Source organism: Stenella coeruleoalba, assembly GCF_951394435.1.
Source record: "Stenella coeruleoalba genome assembly, chromosome: 19".
Taxonomy (NCBI): domain Eukaryota; kingdom Metazoa; phylum Chordata; class Mammalia; order Artiodactyla; family Delphinidae; genus Stenella; species Stenella coeruleoalba.
Window position 1 is genome coordinate 40,208,762 of NC_137165.1, and position 18,439 is coordinate 40,227,200.

General features: G+C 46.8%; 1 protein-coding gene across 2 annotated transcripts in view; it reads left to right on the forward strand.

Moving 5' to 3' along the window:
- The window catches only part of CDK12 (cyclin dependent kinase 12), a 61,470-nt gene extending 45,445 nt beyond the window's left edge, over positions 1–16,025 (forward strand). The window contains exons 14-17 of one of the 2 annotated variants that reach the window (XR_013824971.1): positions 5,720–5,830; positions 7,375–7,519; positions 11,358–11,456; positions 13,242–16,025. Coding sequence is in view for 1 of the 2 variants with exons in the window: in XM_079903795.1 (XP_079759921.1) it covers positions 5,720–5,751 (32 nt within the window). In the remaining variant the exon portion in view is untranslated. Of the gene's footprint in view, positions 1–5,719; positions 6,176–7,374; positions 7,520–11,357; positions 11,457–13,241 lie in introns of those variants that run through there. The other variant, XM_079903795.1, reaches the window with a different exon arrangement.
- The last annotated feature ends 2,414 nt before the right edge of the window (positions 16,026–18,439 follow it).

The window sequence follows — 18,439 nt, forward strand, 5'->3', positions numbered from 1 at the left end:
TAATACTCCCTAGGTGGGTAGTTGTTAGCCAAGCCTTCTCAATATGCAGCCTTCAGCCACATCATACTTCTCTGGAATGAGAGGGTATAGCCATAAAGTAAATTCATTCAGCCATATGTTCCCTAGGACCTGGAAATAGATGGATTTGGGGATGCTTTGCTCTGGCATAGTTGTAACCTGAAGATAATATTGATAGCTCTAAAAGAATGAAGGACATTGTATCCGAGCCAAACCATCCCTGACGCCGTCAACATGGAGAAACCTTAAAAAGGCTATAATGTAGCAAAGCTAAGTGAAGAGCAGAGCCTGGGTCTTTGAGAGCGTCTTGTCTTTAGTTGAAGGCGCCTGCCTGATGGGTTGTCTCAAGGAGAGGATCTTTCTTCCTCTTGTGTTTGATGAGGGACACCCTTGGTGAGGATCAGCTTGTAGACAGATAGCCCTCCCTACCAAGGCTAACGCAGTTTTGAATGCTTTTGGCCCTGGAGAAAGGAGGCTGAATTCAGAGACCTAGAGAAAGCCTAGGAGTCTGATCCCTTTTATAAATTCAGGAACTTCTAGGTTTGGCCTTGTATCAGTATTTGCAATTTCTGTTAGGGGACCAAAGACCTCATATAAAATGAAGCAATATGAGAAGGAGATGGAAATAAGGGAAAGAAGGGAGAACCAGAGGAGTCTGGGGGTGGGGCTGCAGAAAGAAACAGTGTATCATTGCTTATAAAGAAGAGATACAGATATGAGGATGGAAGGAAAAATTGTTGTTGGGGTACTGAAAGGGGATAAGTGCCTTAAAGGTTCACAATTCATTTCAAGGAAGCCCCATTAAAGAGTAAAGTGTCCCCTTGATTACAGTAGTGTTACCTTTATGGTTGGAGGATGAGCCTGGAACCCTTAAGCTGGGGGATGCTCTGCAGACAGTTTCACAAGGGAAGCTAGATTATATTAAGCAAATAATTTATATCAAGGACATTTTTCTTAGCACTGCTATCTATGTAGTTCAAGACAGTATTTCAGGAATAAGAAGGAAATGATATGGATGCATCAAGCTAAAAATTATTTGTATTTTCGGAGTTCTAAAACTCTCCTGCAAGTGGTTCTGTATGTTTTAGGTCAACCTGCAAGCTAATTATTCCTCTCCCCTTCATTTTAGACCCAAGTGAGGATGATGCATAGAAGAGCAAACAAACCAGAAGATGTGAATTAGAGTCACAGAATGTTAGAGCTACAAAAGGACATTAGTTTGTCTAGTTCAGTGCCGTCGTTAGCCAGTGAAAAAACAGACCCAAAACGGTTGAGAAAGTGTTGGGAGGAAGAAGGGAAAGAATGGGGAACTAACGTTGTCTGGAACCTACTGTGTCAGATACCATAGTACCTTTGCTTTTATTATCTGGATTATTAAGCACCTTGAGGCCAAGGGATGGAAAGAATAAAAGGCAAATCCTTATTGTCCTGAGCAATATGTAGGAGATAAAGGGGTGTGGCAGATAATTTTTGCCTGTCTAAGCACACAGGGCTAAACTAGAGGAAGTGGAGTCAACATTTGAGAGTGAGGTTAATCTAAGGAAGTACTTGCTAAGTAGTTGAGAGAGACTCATGAATAACTTCTCTATTCCTAGGTACCTTCCAAAAATGTGATGGGTCAGAGGCAGGCTAGAGACAAGGCTGGTAGGAAACAAGATTACTATTGCCTCTGGGATTGATTTCATTCTAGAAAATCAGGTCATGACCTGAGAACATAGGATTAATCTTAGAAATAGGGAACAAAATGGGGCTTCTCATCCTAAGGGGTCTTAAAAAAACAGTATATATACTATGAATTAAGAAGATAAACAAAATCCTATGGTTACTGTATATATATATATTTTTTAGGTTTTTGTTTTGTTTTGCAACACACTTTGAAGTCATGTTCAATGTTGGTGAGGGTAGGTGGCAGCCTGAAAACTGACATTGAGAATAAGATTGTATTTCTTGTAGTTGTTTGATATGATATCCCGAATTATACCATGAGGGCTGCTTCTATGGGGAGCAGTAATATCATTAGCTGGATCATGTCCTGAGTACAGGGCAACTTCTGGGGAAGATGATGAGAGGGTCCCAACTTTAGGAAGCTTCTGGGTCTAGTGAGAGATGAGGCTTATACCTGGTGGGAAGTAGGGAAATAAGTACATTAATGCAGGTTATAAAATAAAATAGTAACATAGTACAGAAGGAACCAAAGCAAAGAAGTAATCAGAAAAACTGGAGTTAACCAGAAAAGATTCCTCGAAGGTAATGAGGATAGAGGACATGAAACAGAAGAGAGGAAGGTGATCAGAGGGAGAAAACTTATGGAAAGCTTATGTGTTTTGTGCAGAGGGCTATGAGTGGAGTAGTCAGGGTAGTACGGGAAAGGAATATTAGGAACCGAAGTTGGAGGAGCAATCTTGTTGGCCTGAATGAGGAATTTGAATTTGATTTGGTAAGCAGTAACACAGCAGAGCATGATGAGATGAATATGACGTTGAGGCCTTTTGCAGCTATACTAGGTCATGGAAGCAGGAAAGCTTGCTAGGATATTATTGTTCTTAACCAGATGTAAGGCCCCAAGAGCCAGGACTAGAGTAGGACAAGGGGAAGGAGATGAAAGAGAGGGGGCAGTAGAATTAGCAAGACTTGATGATAGTTTGGATGTGAGGGGAGGAATAGAAGATAGGCTGAAGATGATAACCCCAGGACGTATTTATGCTGTTGATGGTGATGAGAACTTGGAAAGAGGTAGCTGCTTTGTTTTTAATAAGTAGAAAGTGTTTACTTTATTAACCAATTGATGGACTATGTCTATGTTCATTATTGCGGAGTCTAGGAGGAGGCACAGCCCCTGGAAAATAGTTGAGCACATGCTATGTGCCCAGATGATCACCTGCACTCTGCCTTTTTCAGGTTGGAGAACCAAGTGAAAGAGAGTTTATTCCTGGGGTGTACCCGCAGACTTCAGGAATGCTATCCCACTCTGGATCTGGGAAAGAAAATACAGTTTTTTTGCCAGTTTCTTCCCCTTTAATGCTTTGAAAATGGGATAGGACTAGCCTGTGGCAGCATGTGCCTGTGGATGCACAATTCTCTGGCTTGATTCTTGGAAGGCCTTTTTCTCTCCCTCCCTGGGGGTCATTTGTATCTCTGGTTCCTGCTCCCAGAGCCATAAAGTGGGAGCCCCCATTTATTAATTGGGTTGGGACTGGGGAAGGGGTCGGCAGGGGACTCTTTAGTGCAGCCGGCGGGGGTCTTCCCGAATGAGCCCATTAGCCAGCCCCAATGGCAGCTGAAACGGGGCCGCAGCCAAGTCCTCTCGGTTTCAAAAACCCTCTGTTGCCTGCAGCAGATCAGAACAAGGCCTGCGGGAGCCCTTAGCTTCTGATTGCAGCTGTGAGGAAGGACAAAACAATTTATAGGAAGCCAAGTATCTCCTGTCTCACTGTCTCTTCCTTTCTGACTTTGGGGAGGGAGAAGACTGGGATGTGGTGTCCCCTCCCACTATAGCTTCTTACAAGGCATGTATAGGCCTAAGTAGGAGAGAACAGGAGTGAGTGTATATGCATTGATCGGACATTTACGTCTATGCTCCTGAAGTGTTTACACATGTCCTCGCTTTCTTCTTCCATCCACACACAGTTGTGTTGGCTAAGCAGTCACTGGTTATACGGGGCTCCCTAGGGTGAGTGTGCTCAGTGTGTTAGGGGGGCATGCTTGTCATACTCTTTCCTGCCACATACCTGCCTTTTCTCCTATCTGCTTTCAAGATTCAAGGTTAGAATTAGATCACCTTTTTAACATCTTTTCTTCATAATCAGAGGAGTTTGGCCTCCTACTGGAACTCACTTGTTTGTCCCTTTAGTTAAGCCAGCATGAGAGAGGCAGGCATCTACAGGGGAGCTTCTTTATGCAGTGGCCCTGAGAGAAAGGTGTGAAGGGTAGGAATATCTCACTTCCTGATGGAAGGACACTTGTGTCTTCTTCCTGATAGAATCATAGATGGCCAGAGCTAGAAAGGGAACTAGAGACCACCTAATTCAACTTCTCAGTTTACAGAGCAAGAAACTGAGGCTTAGGGAAGGGAAATGCCTTGTCCACAGTCTCACAGTGAGTTAGTGGCAGCCAGCCAAGATTAGAATCCAAGAGCATCAATTCCTGACAGCCCTGTGCTTCCTCCAGAAAGGAAGGTAGGGCTGTGAGATTTTGAGGGGGGAAGGACAGATTGAGGGGGAAAGTTAGGTTTAAAAAAATTAGTAGAAAAACTGAGAAGCTTTATATATTTTTACCTCAAAGATTAATCTTTCAATGACATGAAAATTGTACAACTGTAATTTTTATTTAGAGTCAAGAACTCTGGTTCGTTGGGAAGCAAGTGGCAAGCCACAGCCAAATATCCTGATGCCTCAGAGTTACACCATAGTTCTAGGAGCTCGTTGCCAACTATCTCTGGGGGTTGGATAGTAGGGAAAAGATCCTCAGAGGCATTGTGAGGAATTTACCCCAAAGCTCAACTCAGGCTCCTTTGCATTATAATACAGCTATATTGAAAAATAAAATCAGAAGGAAAGGAGAAAGAAAACACCTCACTTGCTGGGAAACTAAGGGGAATTGCTGAATGAGAGAAGGGATTATAGAACTCTGAGTAAAATAAAATAGTCTCTGAGATTACAGGCAAATGGGGGTGGGGCTGTACTCCTCCCCCCTGTTATTTAGCTTTGGGTTGGTTTTCTCTGTTGGGGCGGAAGGAGGGTGGTGTGCTCCACAATGACCTAAGCCCTGAATAGTGTGCTCAATGGACTGACATGCACAGCAGGTTCTAAAGTCATCTCACTCTGGTACTGAGACTCCCCTCCCCTCTTTGGACCTCTCCCAGATGTTTCTACAGTCCCTTCCAATGCTTATTTTCTGAGCATGAGTCTGGGAGCTATTGATGTGCAGGGAGGGGAATGCTAACGAGTTCCTAAAGTGGAAGCAGTATCTTGGAGGGAGTAAGGCAGTTTAGAGATAGAAAGAATTATAGGTCTGGGTCAGAGGGGCCGGGAGGCTGCAAAATGAGTATTGACTGCTCTTGACATATAGATCCCAGTACATATCTTTACGTTTTCTCCATCACACCCTGGTTGATAGCACAGGAGGAATGTGGAGTTGGTCCCCATGCAGATTAATCCCTACACAGGGAGTGTATAGACCTACCTGCCCAGATTGCATCAAATCTGCTGTCCCACAAACCTCCTTTCTATCTCATAGGACCTTTTTCTGGCCTCTGAGCCTTTCTTCAAGAAGCTGTTTTGGACAAGAGAGGCTTCAAATACAATCTGATTATCTGATCTAAAACTAGATGCCCTCCTTTGAGTCACTTTCTTGCATTAACTTTCCATTAGCCTTGAACCTTCGTTGCCCTTTATAATTCTGGGTTTCACAGCTTCTATTTCTGTTGAATTTCTAACTTTTAAGTATAGGAACCATGGTTTTTTACTTTATCAGACTGGGAGCTAGTTCCCTGGAGCTAGGAATCTTAGAACACTTACAACTCTCTTTGGGAGCATACTTAAGGTTCACCAGAATCCTTCTCAGCTCTGTGAATTAGAAGAGTGGTGATCATCGCCATCACTTTACCTACCAAGGCCATGCTCCCTGGGTGAAAGTCCATAGACCGTTTTTGGTGTCTAATCCCTTATCTCATTTCTAATATAACCTGAATTTTCTTTTACAGGTGGCAGCAGCAGTAGGAGTGATGGCCCCTGAGGAATTTGGTAATGTCCATCAATTACCTGACATCCGGACCCCTGCAAAATTCAGTCTCTTTCACAGACTTTAAGGCCAGGTAGGGACCTTAAGCCAATCAGAGGCCACTGGCCTGCTTTTGTAAGGGATTAATACACACACACACACACACTCACACACACACACACACACACACAGTCTCAGGGAAGTTCTTATACCCAAAGATCTCCAGAGGAGTTTCCTTAGCTTTTTTTTTTTTTTTTAAATTCTTTTCCATTATGGTTTATTATAGGATATTGAACATAGTTCCCTGTGCTTTGCAATAGGACGTTATTTAATCCATTCTATATATTATATAATAGTTTGCATCTGCTAGTCCCAAACTCCCAATCCAACCCTCCCCCCACCCCCCTTCCCCATTGGCAGCCACAAGTCTGTTCTCTATGTCTGGGAGTCTGTTTCTGTTACATAGATAAATTCATTTGTGTCATATTTTAGATTCCATATATAAGTGATATCCTATGGTATTTGTCTTTCTCTTTCTGACTTACATTGCTTAATATGATAATCTCCAGGTCTATCCATGTAGCTGCAAATGGCATTATTTCATTCTTTTTTTATGGCTGAGTAATATTCCATTGTATATATGTGCCACATCTTTATCCATTCATCTATCGATGGACATTTAGGTTGTTTCCATGTCTTGGCTATTGTAAAAAGTGCTGCTATGAACATAGGGGTGCATGTATCTTTTCAAATTATAGTTTTATCTGGATATATTATGCCCAGTAGTGGGATTGCTGGATTATATGGTATCTCTATTTTTAGTTTTTTAAGGAACCTCCATACTGTTTTCCATAGTGGCTGCACCAATTTACATTCCCACCAACAACGTAGGGAGGGTTCCCTTTTCTCCACACCCTCTCCAGCATTTGTTATTTGTAGACTTTTTAATGATGCCCATTCTAACTGGTGTGAGGTGATACTTAGTGATGTTGAGCATCTTTTCACGTGTCTACTGCCCATCTATATGTCTTCTTTGGAGAAATGTCTGTTTAGGTCTTCTGCCCATTTTTTCACTGGGTACTTTGATTTTTTGTTATTGAGTTGTATGAGCTGTTTGTATATTTTGTAAATTAAGCCCTCATCGGTGACATCATTCACAAATATTTTCTCCCAGTCCATAGACTGCCTCTTTGTTTTGTTTATAGTTTCCTTTGCTGTGCAAAAGCTTATAAGCTTGATTAGGTCCCATTTGTTTATTTTTGCTTTTATTTCTATTGCCTTGGGAGATCCTTAGCTTTTTACTTGACCCTATGATGGTGTCCTGTCTTCTGATTAGCAATTCCTCCCTCCTGGCTGGAGTGGGTAACCCTGTCAATTGGCATTGTGGTCATTTCATTCCTGTTCTTTTCTCTTGGCCACAGCTGTGCTAATGAATATTCCTCAATAGTGTGATGCTGATATTGGCTACTCTCAGCCTCTCTACAGCACCTGCCCCGCTCACCCACCACCTCATATGTACACATAGTCCTGCTTTCTTCTTCCCCAAGAAGCTATTTTCTCTTTCTTTCTTTTGCGTGAGGGTAGGGCATTGATATCCCTTCTTACTACCTCTCATCAGCTTCTCCACATCATTTCCAGGTTTGATGGGAGATCCCCCCTGTCCAAACGCTGTGCAAAGACACGAGAAGTAGAGGTCTGCCAGCCTGCTTATTTCCATCCTCAATGCCTAGACCTGGGCAGGTCACCAACCTACTATGCCTACCCCTACCCTTCTTGCTGCCAGGTAGGTGTGCTCCTCTCCCTACCCACCAACCCTAAACAGGGTCATATTTCTCCCTGGGACTATTTCTCTCTGTTGTTAAATATCTCCAACAAGGGGAAGGCCTCTGTGACTCAGCTCTCCACCTTGGTGACTTCCAGCCCTAAATTTTAGAAAGCCCTTCCCAATGTTAACTCTCTACCCCCTTTTCTGTAGTTTAAAACGATTTCCCCGGGCTTCCCTGGCGCAGTGGTTGAGAATCTGCCTACGGATGCAGGGGACACGGGTTCGTGCCCCGGTCCAGGAATATCCCACATGCCGTGGAGCAGCTAGGCCTGTGAGCCATGGCCGCTGGGCCTGCGCGTCCAGAGCCTGTGCTCTGCAAAGGGCGAGGCCACAACAGTGAGAGGCCCGCGTACCGCAAAAAAACAAAACAAAACAAAACAAATACATTTCCCCCATTTAGTGCATGTGGAAATAAGGGAACAGTAAACAGTAAATGGTTGGTATTTGACACTGGAGGGGAAGGGTCTAATGACAGGCAACCCTTCTCTTCGAGCTGAAAGCCTGAAGTCCAGATGTGCATTCTGTCCAGTGGCCTGGCATCCTTGGGGAATACTTGAATCTTTTGAGGGAAAGGTTTTATCTGGTGTCCATTCCTGAGGACAAGGATCTCAGACTCTAAGAGTCTCTCCATATTCATTCCCAGACCCCTCCAAGGGGTAGCGAACGGATTGCTACAGGGAAGAACCCAGCAATAGGTAATACTCTGTCTTGAGCTCGGGTGGCAGCTCTTGTCTGGCACTTATAGGGAGTTGGCAGGGGTGCCAGAGCCTCTCCTGCCACTGGAGTTGACATCAGCTTACCCTTTTGACCTTAGGTCTCATCTCTCAGCAATGCCCCTCTCACCCCTGCAATCCAGACAGCACAAGCAGCAGGCCTAAATAAGCGCCAGGTCTGGGTAAGGTGCTCCCTCCCCCGGTAGGCACATACCTTGAGTTGGAGGTGAAGCAGTTAGGATGGGATGGATGGAAGGACAGAGTAGGTGTTAGAAAGTAGGAAATGTCTCTGGAAGTGGCTGAGCAGTAAGTAAGCTTTGGGCACCTGGGGTACCCTGCCTACCTCTCTGTCAACCTGGATGTCTGATCCCTCAAAGCTGCTGGTCCACTTGGGCGGCTGCAGTCTTGGTTTCTGCCACACGAGGGCACTGCTGACCAATTAAAACTCCTGCCCCTCCGCAGACAGAGTTTGGGTGAGGGGAGAGGGGGACTCTGCGATCTTTCTCCAAGATAGGGGTCAGAAACACCCCCCAGAGAGCCTGAGACCAGGGGCCCAAGGAGCCAGAAGAATAATTAGTTGTTCTTTCACTTCTTCTTCCTTAAAAATGGCCTGAGACCCTGAATGCTCTTCCCTAGTGGACTGACATGTCACTATATTCCCAGCTGAACCTGGGAAGCCCCCTAGCTCCAGTCACAAAACACCTTGCACATGTGTTTCTCTCCTTCAAGGTGTAGCAGGCTCCAGCTGTCCACCCCACTGTCCCCAGCCTCTAAGACAGTCTCTTTCTGGCCCAGAGGGTGGAGGTATCTGGTTTTTCAGAGAGGAAAAAAAAAAAATCTCTTACAATTGTTTTAAGAGAAGTAGCTCTTAAAGAACTAGCTCTCTTAGGAAAGAGTTTTGGGGAGAGGACTCTCTCAGAGAGACTGAGAGACTAGGAAAGTTCAGTCTTCTATGCCCCCGTCACCTCCCCCAGCACAAACCCGCAGAGCTCAAGATGGTCTGGAGGATGTTTACCACCTGCATGGCTGGAGGACACCCAGGCCACTCTGGGGCGCTGCGACGACAGTAGTTTCAGAAAGCAGGATGGGGAGGGCGGCTGCTCTGACCCTTGATCCTCATGCCGCCCCCGTACTGTGTAATGTCTCTGCTAGGGATCCAAGTGGCCGTGGAGCCCTTATGGGGATGAGGTATCCCATATTTGACCCTCAGTCTCCATGAAGCCCTTCCAGGCTGAACAGGCTAAGGGAGGTGACAGAGGTTCTCCTCCTCCCTCCTACCCCCATGATCGAGGGCCCCTCCCCAGGAGGACAGCTTGATTAAACAGTCGGTGCTGCTGGAATTGCTGCACAGCTGGCGCTCCCCCCAGCACCCCGAGCAGCGCAGCAGTGCAGATTAAAATCTCCAATTAGCGTTAAAGTGAAGTGAAGAGGTACTGAGGCTGCCAAGGAGGCCAGACGGGGGCCCTCGGTCGGCAGATAGCCCCACTACTGCCTGGATTCTGAGTACCACCCTTTTTTTCCTAGCTCCTCTCCCAACATCTCTCAGTGCCTACTAGCTTTGCATGCTTGGGGCCAGAGGGCTTTAGAGGGGTGGAGGGTGGGGCTGATGCCTTACCTGACAAAATGCTGGGGACACCATAAATGTGGAGGAGCAGAGATGCCCTACTCACAGGCTGCCAGTTTGAGGTGACTTCACACTACTGCTGCTTCTTTTTGCCTAGAGAAAGGGCAAATAGGACAAGTCCCTCCAGATCCTCTTACCTATAAGGTGCTGCCCACACAAATGTACACGCTTGTATATTTTATCCTATTTGACCCATCTGCTCCCACCCAAATTATGGCTCCTTCCTTCATCGCTCCGTTTTTTTCTCAGCTTTCCTGTGGGCAGGGGTAGGTACAGCCTGGCTTGGGAGCACAGCCATGCCCTGCCACCTGGGTCCCAAACAGCTTCTCGTTATCTTCTTTGCAGTTCAGGGAAGAGCAGGGATATGCCAAGAACGGAAGCCTCAGATTCTCCCAACCCCTGAACATCACACCCCCTCTTAAGGGCCCTCTACCATTTATACTTCTACTCCTTCCTTCACCAAGCCCAGAAGGAGGGCAGTATAGCTAGACACACCCTTTGACTTCCCTCTGCCCCTTTAAGGGAAATGGAAGTGGGTACCCAGCTGACTGAACCTACTCACACCTCCAGAAATTAGACACCAGGGCACAGTGCCACCCTCCCAGGCTGGCACATGCTACCCTGGCAGAAGTTCAAATAGCTCCCCCGCCGAATACCCCCACCTCTATGTCTTCCTCTTCTCTCTCCCTCTTTCTTCCTCCCTCTCTCTTTTTTTTCTCAGCTCAAAGCACAGCTGAGCCTTAAAATGGGGGTGGGGAGGACCAAGCTGGGGCAGGGGGGTGGAGAGTTCCAATAGCACGTTTTCACCTGCCATTTAATTGGATGTATTTTTAATTAATGGGACCTCAGGGACCAACATGAGACAATCTGATCTCTGAATAGGGACAGGGGAGGGATTGGGTAAGGGAGGAGGATTGGGCCACTGGGTGCGGTTACCAGGAACCCAGGCCCATCAATCACTGGCCACTTTGCGTTCTGGCATGGAGAATAGCAAGGTGGAGGAGGAGGGGAGGCACTGGGGAGAGGTACCAGGATTTCCCCCCAATGGCCAGGACCTCCAAAAAGGATGGAACTGTACCAGCTGACTCAGTTTGGGGCCCCAAAATTGCAGCCAGGATATTAGGTAAGGCTGTTTTCTTGTTCCCGAGGTTTTGTTTGGTTGAGCTTGTCCCACTGAGTGCTGTAAAATTGTGAAAGGAAGGTGGGGACAGAGCTTTGAGGTCCTTGAAGGGGAGGACAGGAACTAGGGACCGTAGAACCAGAGACTGTGGTGACAGGGAGGAGAAGGGCAGGGTTCAGAGATATTTCTGTGTGTTTAGACATAAAATAAGTGCCGTTGAGATTACATGCAAAACAGCATGCAAATGAGGGCTGGTGCCTTTGGGGTATGAATCATAGACCCTTACTGTTGCAAGGAAGAGAAGCTGGAGCTCATCTTGCCAAACGATTCATTTTACAGATGTGAAAACAGAGACCCAGAGAAGGGAAATCAGTTGAATCCTGCCCTGGAGTTGCTTTTGTTCCTGGATTTGGAGAGTTCCTGGGAACACAGGGAAATGTAAGTACGTAGGGTGTGAGGAGGAAAGTCAAGGGAAGAGGGTAGGCAGAATATTATCCTCTATTGCTTGGAGTCTCGCGTCTCGGGCTCCTAAGTCTTGGAAGCAACTCAGGGGAGTCAGGTGGGTGCATTACTGGGGGAACATTTCCCTTGTACAGCCTGTTCCAGAGGTCATCTCATCCATTCCCTTGTTTCCAAGTAGACAGATCCCCCATAACCTCCCACTCCCATGAGATTTTACCATATTCTAAAAGGTCCACAGGGAAGGAAATACACTAACTTCCCCAGTTCCTTAACCAAGAAATAAATCCCCCAATGGTGACTAAATATTGAGCTTTTTCTGAGATCTTATCACAAGTTTCTCTGCTGCAGTATAAGCTGCTAGAGAAAATTATGCCAAAAAATGTAGCGAGGAGTGGTCTTGTCCCATGTCTAAGCCAAGAAGAGAGACAGAATTAAAACTCAAGGCTCTGAAAGCTGAGTCAGAAATGCCCCTGTATTCACACGGTGCCATGGCCCAGAGCTCTTAGTCAAGCCCCATCTGGCTCTATGCGGTGTTGGTGCACACTGGAGAGAGGGGCACATTTCCAGCTGTCCCCATCTCCCACCCCCACCTCCTTCACTATTCAGACACTAGAGTTAAGAAAGAATGATGGAGAGAAGTGGCTTGCCCACCAAGTTGCCAAAGATGGCATTTCCTGGCATCTCCTTCCTTCCTCAAAAAATTCAACATTCTTTTTTCTGTGCTTCATGAGACTAAGTTGCGGAAAGCAGTATGGGTAGAAACTTCGTCACACCCTCCAAACCCCCAACACTTATCCTTTACTCCCAGAATTGTCTTCTCCTCTATCTTAGTACACCATTTAATATCCCCAGAGTCCCTAGGGAAGAGCAAGATGCACCTCTCTAAGTGCCCCCAGACTCACCCTGCCCTGTCTTAGACACTCGGGGTCATCTCCTTGGCTACCTAATTCTCTGCCTTTTCTGCTACCAAACAAGATGAGAAGGGCCCCCTTGCATTGCCTCAGGACAGTCTGGATAGACTCCATCTAGCTCCTCCCCTGTTTCCAAGGGCCTGCAGAAGTGGGGGTGGGGGAGGAAAACTGTGCCAGGGAGTTGAAAAGGAAGATTCTCTTGTGGGGGGAGATGGGGGCGAAGCCTGAAAGAGGAGAGAAGTTAGAGAGGGGAAATTTGGAAACTGAGGCCTGTAGTCCCGCCTGTGGGGCTGGCTGCATAACATAAGGCAGGCCGTTCATACTGAGTATTGTTCAGGGGGGTTATTAGATGGCTCCTGTTTCAGAGCTGCTGCTTCTCCTCTGAAACAGAGAGCAGCAGAGGAGGAGCACGCAGTGAAGAAAGAGAGGAGGTGTCAGGCTTTCTCTAGGCCCTCTTTCTCACCCCTTGTCCACCCCTACTCCAAGATTAGAGGTATATTGGAGGGGCTAAAAGGCCCTTAAAGCATTCAATCTAGATTCTTGATGTTTCTCTAAGGAACAAGATCTCCCTCCCCTCAATCCCCACCAGCCCTGCCTCATACTCCCAAGGTTTAGCCAAGGGTATGAGATCTACAGCCCTGGAGTCAGAGCCTGGAGCCTACTCTGGAATCCAGAGGAAACCCTGAGCTTTTGCAGGGAAGGAGGGATAGACTTGAAGTAAGTAGAAGGCAGAGGTAGCGGTACCCAGAATCCCCTGCGCTCTAGAGAAGAGGGAATTGTTGAGGAGCTCATTGCTGGCCCAGGGTTTAGCTTTTACTCTGATGGGACTCCTTTCCTCCTTCTCCCTCAGTGTGTCCCATTGGTTGGTGAGAGAGCTGGATGTCTGAACCTCCCACCTCAGCACCTCGAAGGTTATCATGCAGATCCCCTCTCTAGCTCCCAGAGCCATGGAAGAAGTGAAGAAAGATATTTCAGAGGTGGCAGCGCCATGATGTCCATCAGTACCCAGGGAGAGAAGCCAAGGAGAAGAAACAGTGCCCAGAGAGGGAGCCAGGAGGAGATGTGTGCTCCTGAAACAGCCTTCTTACCCCATCCCCTCCCCTGCCCCCTCCAACATGCCAACAAGGCTCTGTGCCCAAGTTGTGCCGGCTCTCCTGGCTGGTGATCCTGCTCTGCTGTACAGGCAGCTGGCCCTCTGCTCCAGCACAGAGCGCGTGGTGGGGTCTGTCGCACTTCTTTCTAACTCATCCCAGTGTGTCTGTGGTGCAGATTCCTAGGGATGCAGGAGGGGGCTGTGGCCCTGCGAGTAGGAAGACAGTGGGCTCTGGGGCCCTTTAGGTGCGTATCTTCCTGGCTGGAGTGGCTGTGGGGAGGGAGAAGGCTGCTGGCAGCTCACCTGAGTTCAAGGTTCTGGTGGCTCATAGCAACAGGGGTGGCTCATGAAAACAACCGAGGGGAAGGGGGTCCAGGCCTGTTAGAGCTCTCTTTTACCCCATTTCTCCCCCACTCTGAGCCGTGGATAGAGGTCTCTCATCTGGATTGTGGGGCAAGGAGAGGCCCCAGCTAAGAAAGAAGAGAGGGAAATGGGAGAGAAGATAGCAGGGAAGCTGAGCATTCCCAGGGAGAGGCTTCCCAGTGAGGAAAGGATAGGAGAGGCTAGTTACTCTTGCCCCAGTGTATCCATGGGCTGCACAGAGGGTTCTGTGCTGAGGCAGCTCAGTGCTCCTAGGCACCTTTCAGGAAAGGGGCTTTCCAGGCAGACACAATTACTCCTCCCTACTCTCACTTACCTGCCCAGAGGTCTGGGTACCCAGCTGACACCGCATGACTTAGAAATTAAAAAAAAGAAAAGAAAAGAAAAAGACACTATTACAGGACCAGAACCTGGAAGGATTACCACTACTTGGTCTCAGTACTCTTTTGCTGGAAACAGAAACCATGATCTTCAAAGGTGCTGATTTTCTCTTCCCTTACAGGTCAGGTGGGCAATGTGCATCTTCTCCTGACTTTCTGAATCAAGGGGATGATAGACTACTGTGTTTGAGGTCATATCAGCAGAACAGGGCCAGAAAGTGGACCAGGAGAATCAGCTGTGCTTCTGACCACAGTCCCAAGGGCCTCCCTGTTTCAGCAAAAGGAAACAGGGATCTCGGATACCAGTGTATCCAGACACATAATAGATATCCTCCTTCTAACCTCAGAGGAGAATAGGAGGGGAGTTCTCGGACAGAGCCTAAGGTTCCATTTGCCTATTTCTATTGCTTTCACCGATGACGGCTCTGCTGTCCAGCTGGGATGAGGGGCCCTCTGCGGGATGCTCCTGGGGATCCAGAGACAGTTCTGATTGGAGGAAGGGACAGACCAGCTGCTCTTCGTGTAGGGAGATGGGATCAGCTCCACTCCCCCAGCTCTCCCTGGCAGCATCAGGAGCCCAGGGGCCCCTGCTGGAACACCCATAATAAAGCCCAATCCTGAACTGAACTGACATATCACCTGGCTCTGGTATAAAAGTGGTGCTGAGGGGGAGCCTGGGTGTACCAGGTGGGGTGTAGGCAGGCGTAGGGAGTTCAGCCCCAGGAGATACAAGGATCACTCCTCAATACCACGTGTTCCTCCTCTTAAACCTTCTCCTCAGTCCCCCTTTTCTTCCACCTCCCTTCAGCTGACTCCACTCCTGGCTACCTCATGCCCTCCAATCTGAGAAGACATGGTAAGTAGTTGTCTGTTCCCTATACTTTTCTCTTTCTCATTCTCCTCCCCTCCTCCCAACTCCCAGCCAAGAGTTACCCCATTTGACCTCTTCCTACCAGTGAATGCCATCAGGATCTGAACCTGGAATCACCCCCTTCCTCTGAGAATGCCACTCTGGCTCTGAGACTGACTCACCAGTCCTCATCCTCCACATAAGTATAGCCAGGCCAAGACAGGTACGTCCACTGGCACCAAGGCCCCTGACCTGGAGCGAAGGGCAGCCCTAGGGGTACAGTGGGGCTTGGCCCTAAATGCATATATCTCTGTGTATTGGGCACACTGGTTTATTAGTGTTATTTCAGCATTGTGATGCAGAGAGAGTAAGTGTAACAGCTGCTCCTTGCTTGCAGTGTTTATTGTTACCTAGAGACAACCTCCTGGCTTTTTCCCAGCTCCCCCTCCCCCCCCAGCCCAACCCCCTCCCTGCCAACAGTCCTCCTCTCCCCACACTGATGGGAAATTTATAGCTTGCCCATACCATGCCTTTAACTCTCTCCTGTCCATAAGGTAGATGGGCCAAGGGAAGCCAAAGTGAGCTGTGAGCATGCTTAGGCCCTGGCAGGGTAGAATAGTGCGTGGAGGAGGGAAGGAAGGATGGAGGGAGGGAAGACACCTCTTGTTCCCAATCTATGTCTAGACTCAGGCCCCAGTTTCCCTCCTGGCTCTCATGTTGAGAGAAAAGAGCTTTGGACCTAGTCTTGGGATCCCAGCCTCCTCCTCATAAGATTATTCTTTTTCCTCAGATTATTCTCTAAGCTCCTCCCGTTAGGCTGGCTGGTCCTGAGCAAGTACAGCAAGGTAGTATTGAGACGGGAGGAATAAATGCAGAGTGGCAGAAGCCCCAGATCCCTCCTTTCTATAGAGATGTCACATTGCGACAAACAAGAGGCTCTGGCGTGAGGGATGCTGGCCAGACCTCCACAGCTGGGTAGATGTCAAACATGAAGCTGGCTGCTGAGCCTGGTGGGGAAAACTGACCACCTTAACTTCACCCTGAGCCCAGGACTTAGGTCCTGAAAGAGTCCCAGGCCGTCCTCCAAGTTGGTCTCCTTGGTCTGGGTAGGCTACTCTCTCTGCTTTTCTTCCTGGTCCATTTTCTGCTCCTCATCTTTTGGTTTGATACCTTGGGGAAGATCCAAGAGACCAAGGGAACTGAGGCCTCAGTAGTCCTGGGGAAAGAGAAATTCCTCGATCCCCTCCTGACTCAGAACCTTTCATGGAGGGGCACCATGTCATATATTCACCATCCCCACTGGAAACAAGAGAGGAAAAGGGATTGGATTTTAGCAGAAAGGATAGAGTTTAGACACATGGAAAAACTTACTCATGGGATATAAGACTTCAGAATGGACCTACTTCTCTTCAGAGATTTTTCTTTTGCCTGGTATGAGTTTAAGTCTGTGTCCACCCAAGGGGCATTGGAAGAACAAAGGGTATTTTTCTGGGGCTCCTCCAGATGGGGGCCTCAGTGCAGTTTCCTCCTCATTTCTTCTAAATGTAGTATGTGTGGCGGTTAGAGTGTAATGCCAGTGCTGCCGTTTACGAGCTGTGCCACCTAGGTAAGTCGCTTAACCTCTTTTAGCCCTAGTGTCCTTGTCTGTGAAATGCAGATAAACAACCTTTTAAGGTGGTGAAGAGAGTTTAGTGAAATAATGTGTGTAAAGTACCTAGGACAGTGCCTGATACTGAGTAGGTGCTCAGTCAACAGTGGTTGATACAATAGAGTCTATTAATTTTATGGAATCATCAGGGCTGACACCGTGTCAAAGACTCTATGAGTCCCCTGGAATTATAGGCCAAATGTGAGCATGTGCGTGTGGTGGGGAGAATGTCCATAGTTTTACTGATGATTTGGAGCAGGGGGTGGCAGTCTCCTGGAACAGAAGTAGCCCCAATCCTTTGACTCATACTCCCAAAGAAGTCAGTTTCCCCATTCCCATGCCTCCAGCTAGGAGTTCCTTAGGTAGTATTCTGCCTGGAAGTACAGCTTCATCTAGGGTGGAGCTGGGAGAGACAGCCATTAAGATAGCAACACAGAGGAATTCCCTGGCTGTCCAGTGGTTAGGACTCTGTGCTTCCACTGCAGGGGGCATGGGTTTGATCCCTGGTCAGAGAACTAAGAGCCTACATGCCACATGGTGCAGCCAAAAAAGAAAAAAAACAAAAGATAGCAACACAGAGCACTTGCCAAGCACTTTACAGTTTGTCAAGTGCATTTACCTATATTAGCCTTTTAATACCCAGAACATCCCAGTAAAGTGAACTACCATTTATTGACTGCCAGGCATTGTGCTCAGTGTATATATTTTTTTAAGTATGTTTAAAGTCTATAGAGTATTTCATCACCTAGATCTGCTATGATGTATAACGCTCATCCACTATTTTAATCATTTAGACATATTTACTGTTATAAATAATACCATGATGTACATCCTATCCTAAAACTTCATGCATTTTTTTATAGTAAATTCCAAGAAGTGAAATTATTGGGTCAACAGATACAAATATCCCCCCTCCCCATAGGTATGATCACTTTATTGATGTACCATAATAAGAATAATATTTTTTAATCTTCCTCTTTGGAATTCTTCAATGGAAACACATGGGCAGCCCCTTCTTTCTCCTAAACCCAGCAGAAACATTAATAATCTATCATATCCTTTTTAAAAAATTGAGGTAATTGTAGATTCACATGCAGTTGTAAGAAATAATACAGAGAGATCCCTTGTACATTTTGCCCACATTTACCCAGTAGTAACATTTTGTAAAACTATAGTATGACATCACAACGAGAATACTGACATTAGTTCGATCCATATTTCCCCAGTTTTACCTGTGTATGTGTGTATAGTAAGTTCTACGCAATATTGTTACCTGTGTAAGTTCTTACATCTGCCACTACAGTCAAGATACTGAACAGTTCCAACACCACAAGGATTCTTCATGTTGCTCTTTTATAATCACGCCTACATCACCCCCTTCTTAACCCTTGGCAACCACTAATCTATCCTCCACTTCTAAAATTTTTTCTTTCGAAAAATGGAGTCATACACTATGTAACTTTTTAGGATTGGATTTTTTCACTCAGCATAAGTCTCTGGATATCCACTCAAGTTTTTGAATGTATCAGTAGTTTGTTTCTTTTATTTATTTCATGATATGGATGTACCACAGTTTAACCATTCACCTGTTAAAGAACACTTTGTACACAACATTGTAAGTCAAGTATACGCCAATAAAAAATTTTTTTATAAAAGGAACGCTTTGTGCTCCCACTTTGTACTCGCTAGCAATTAA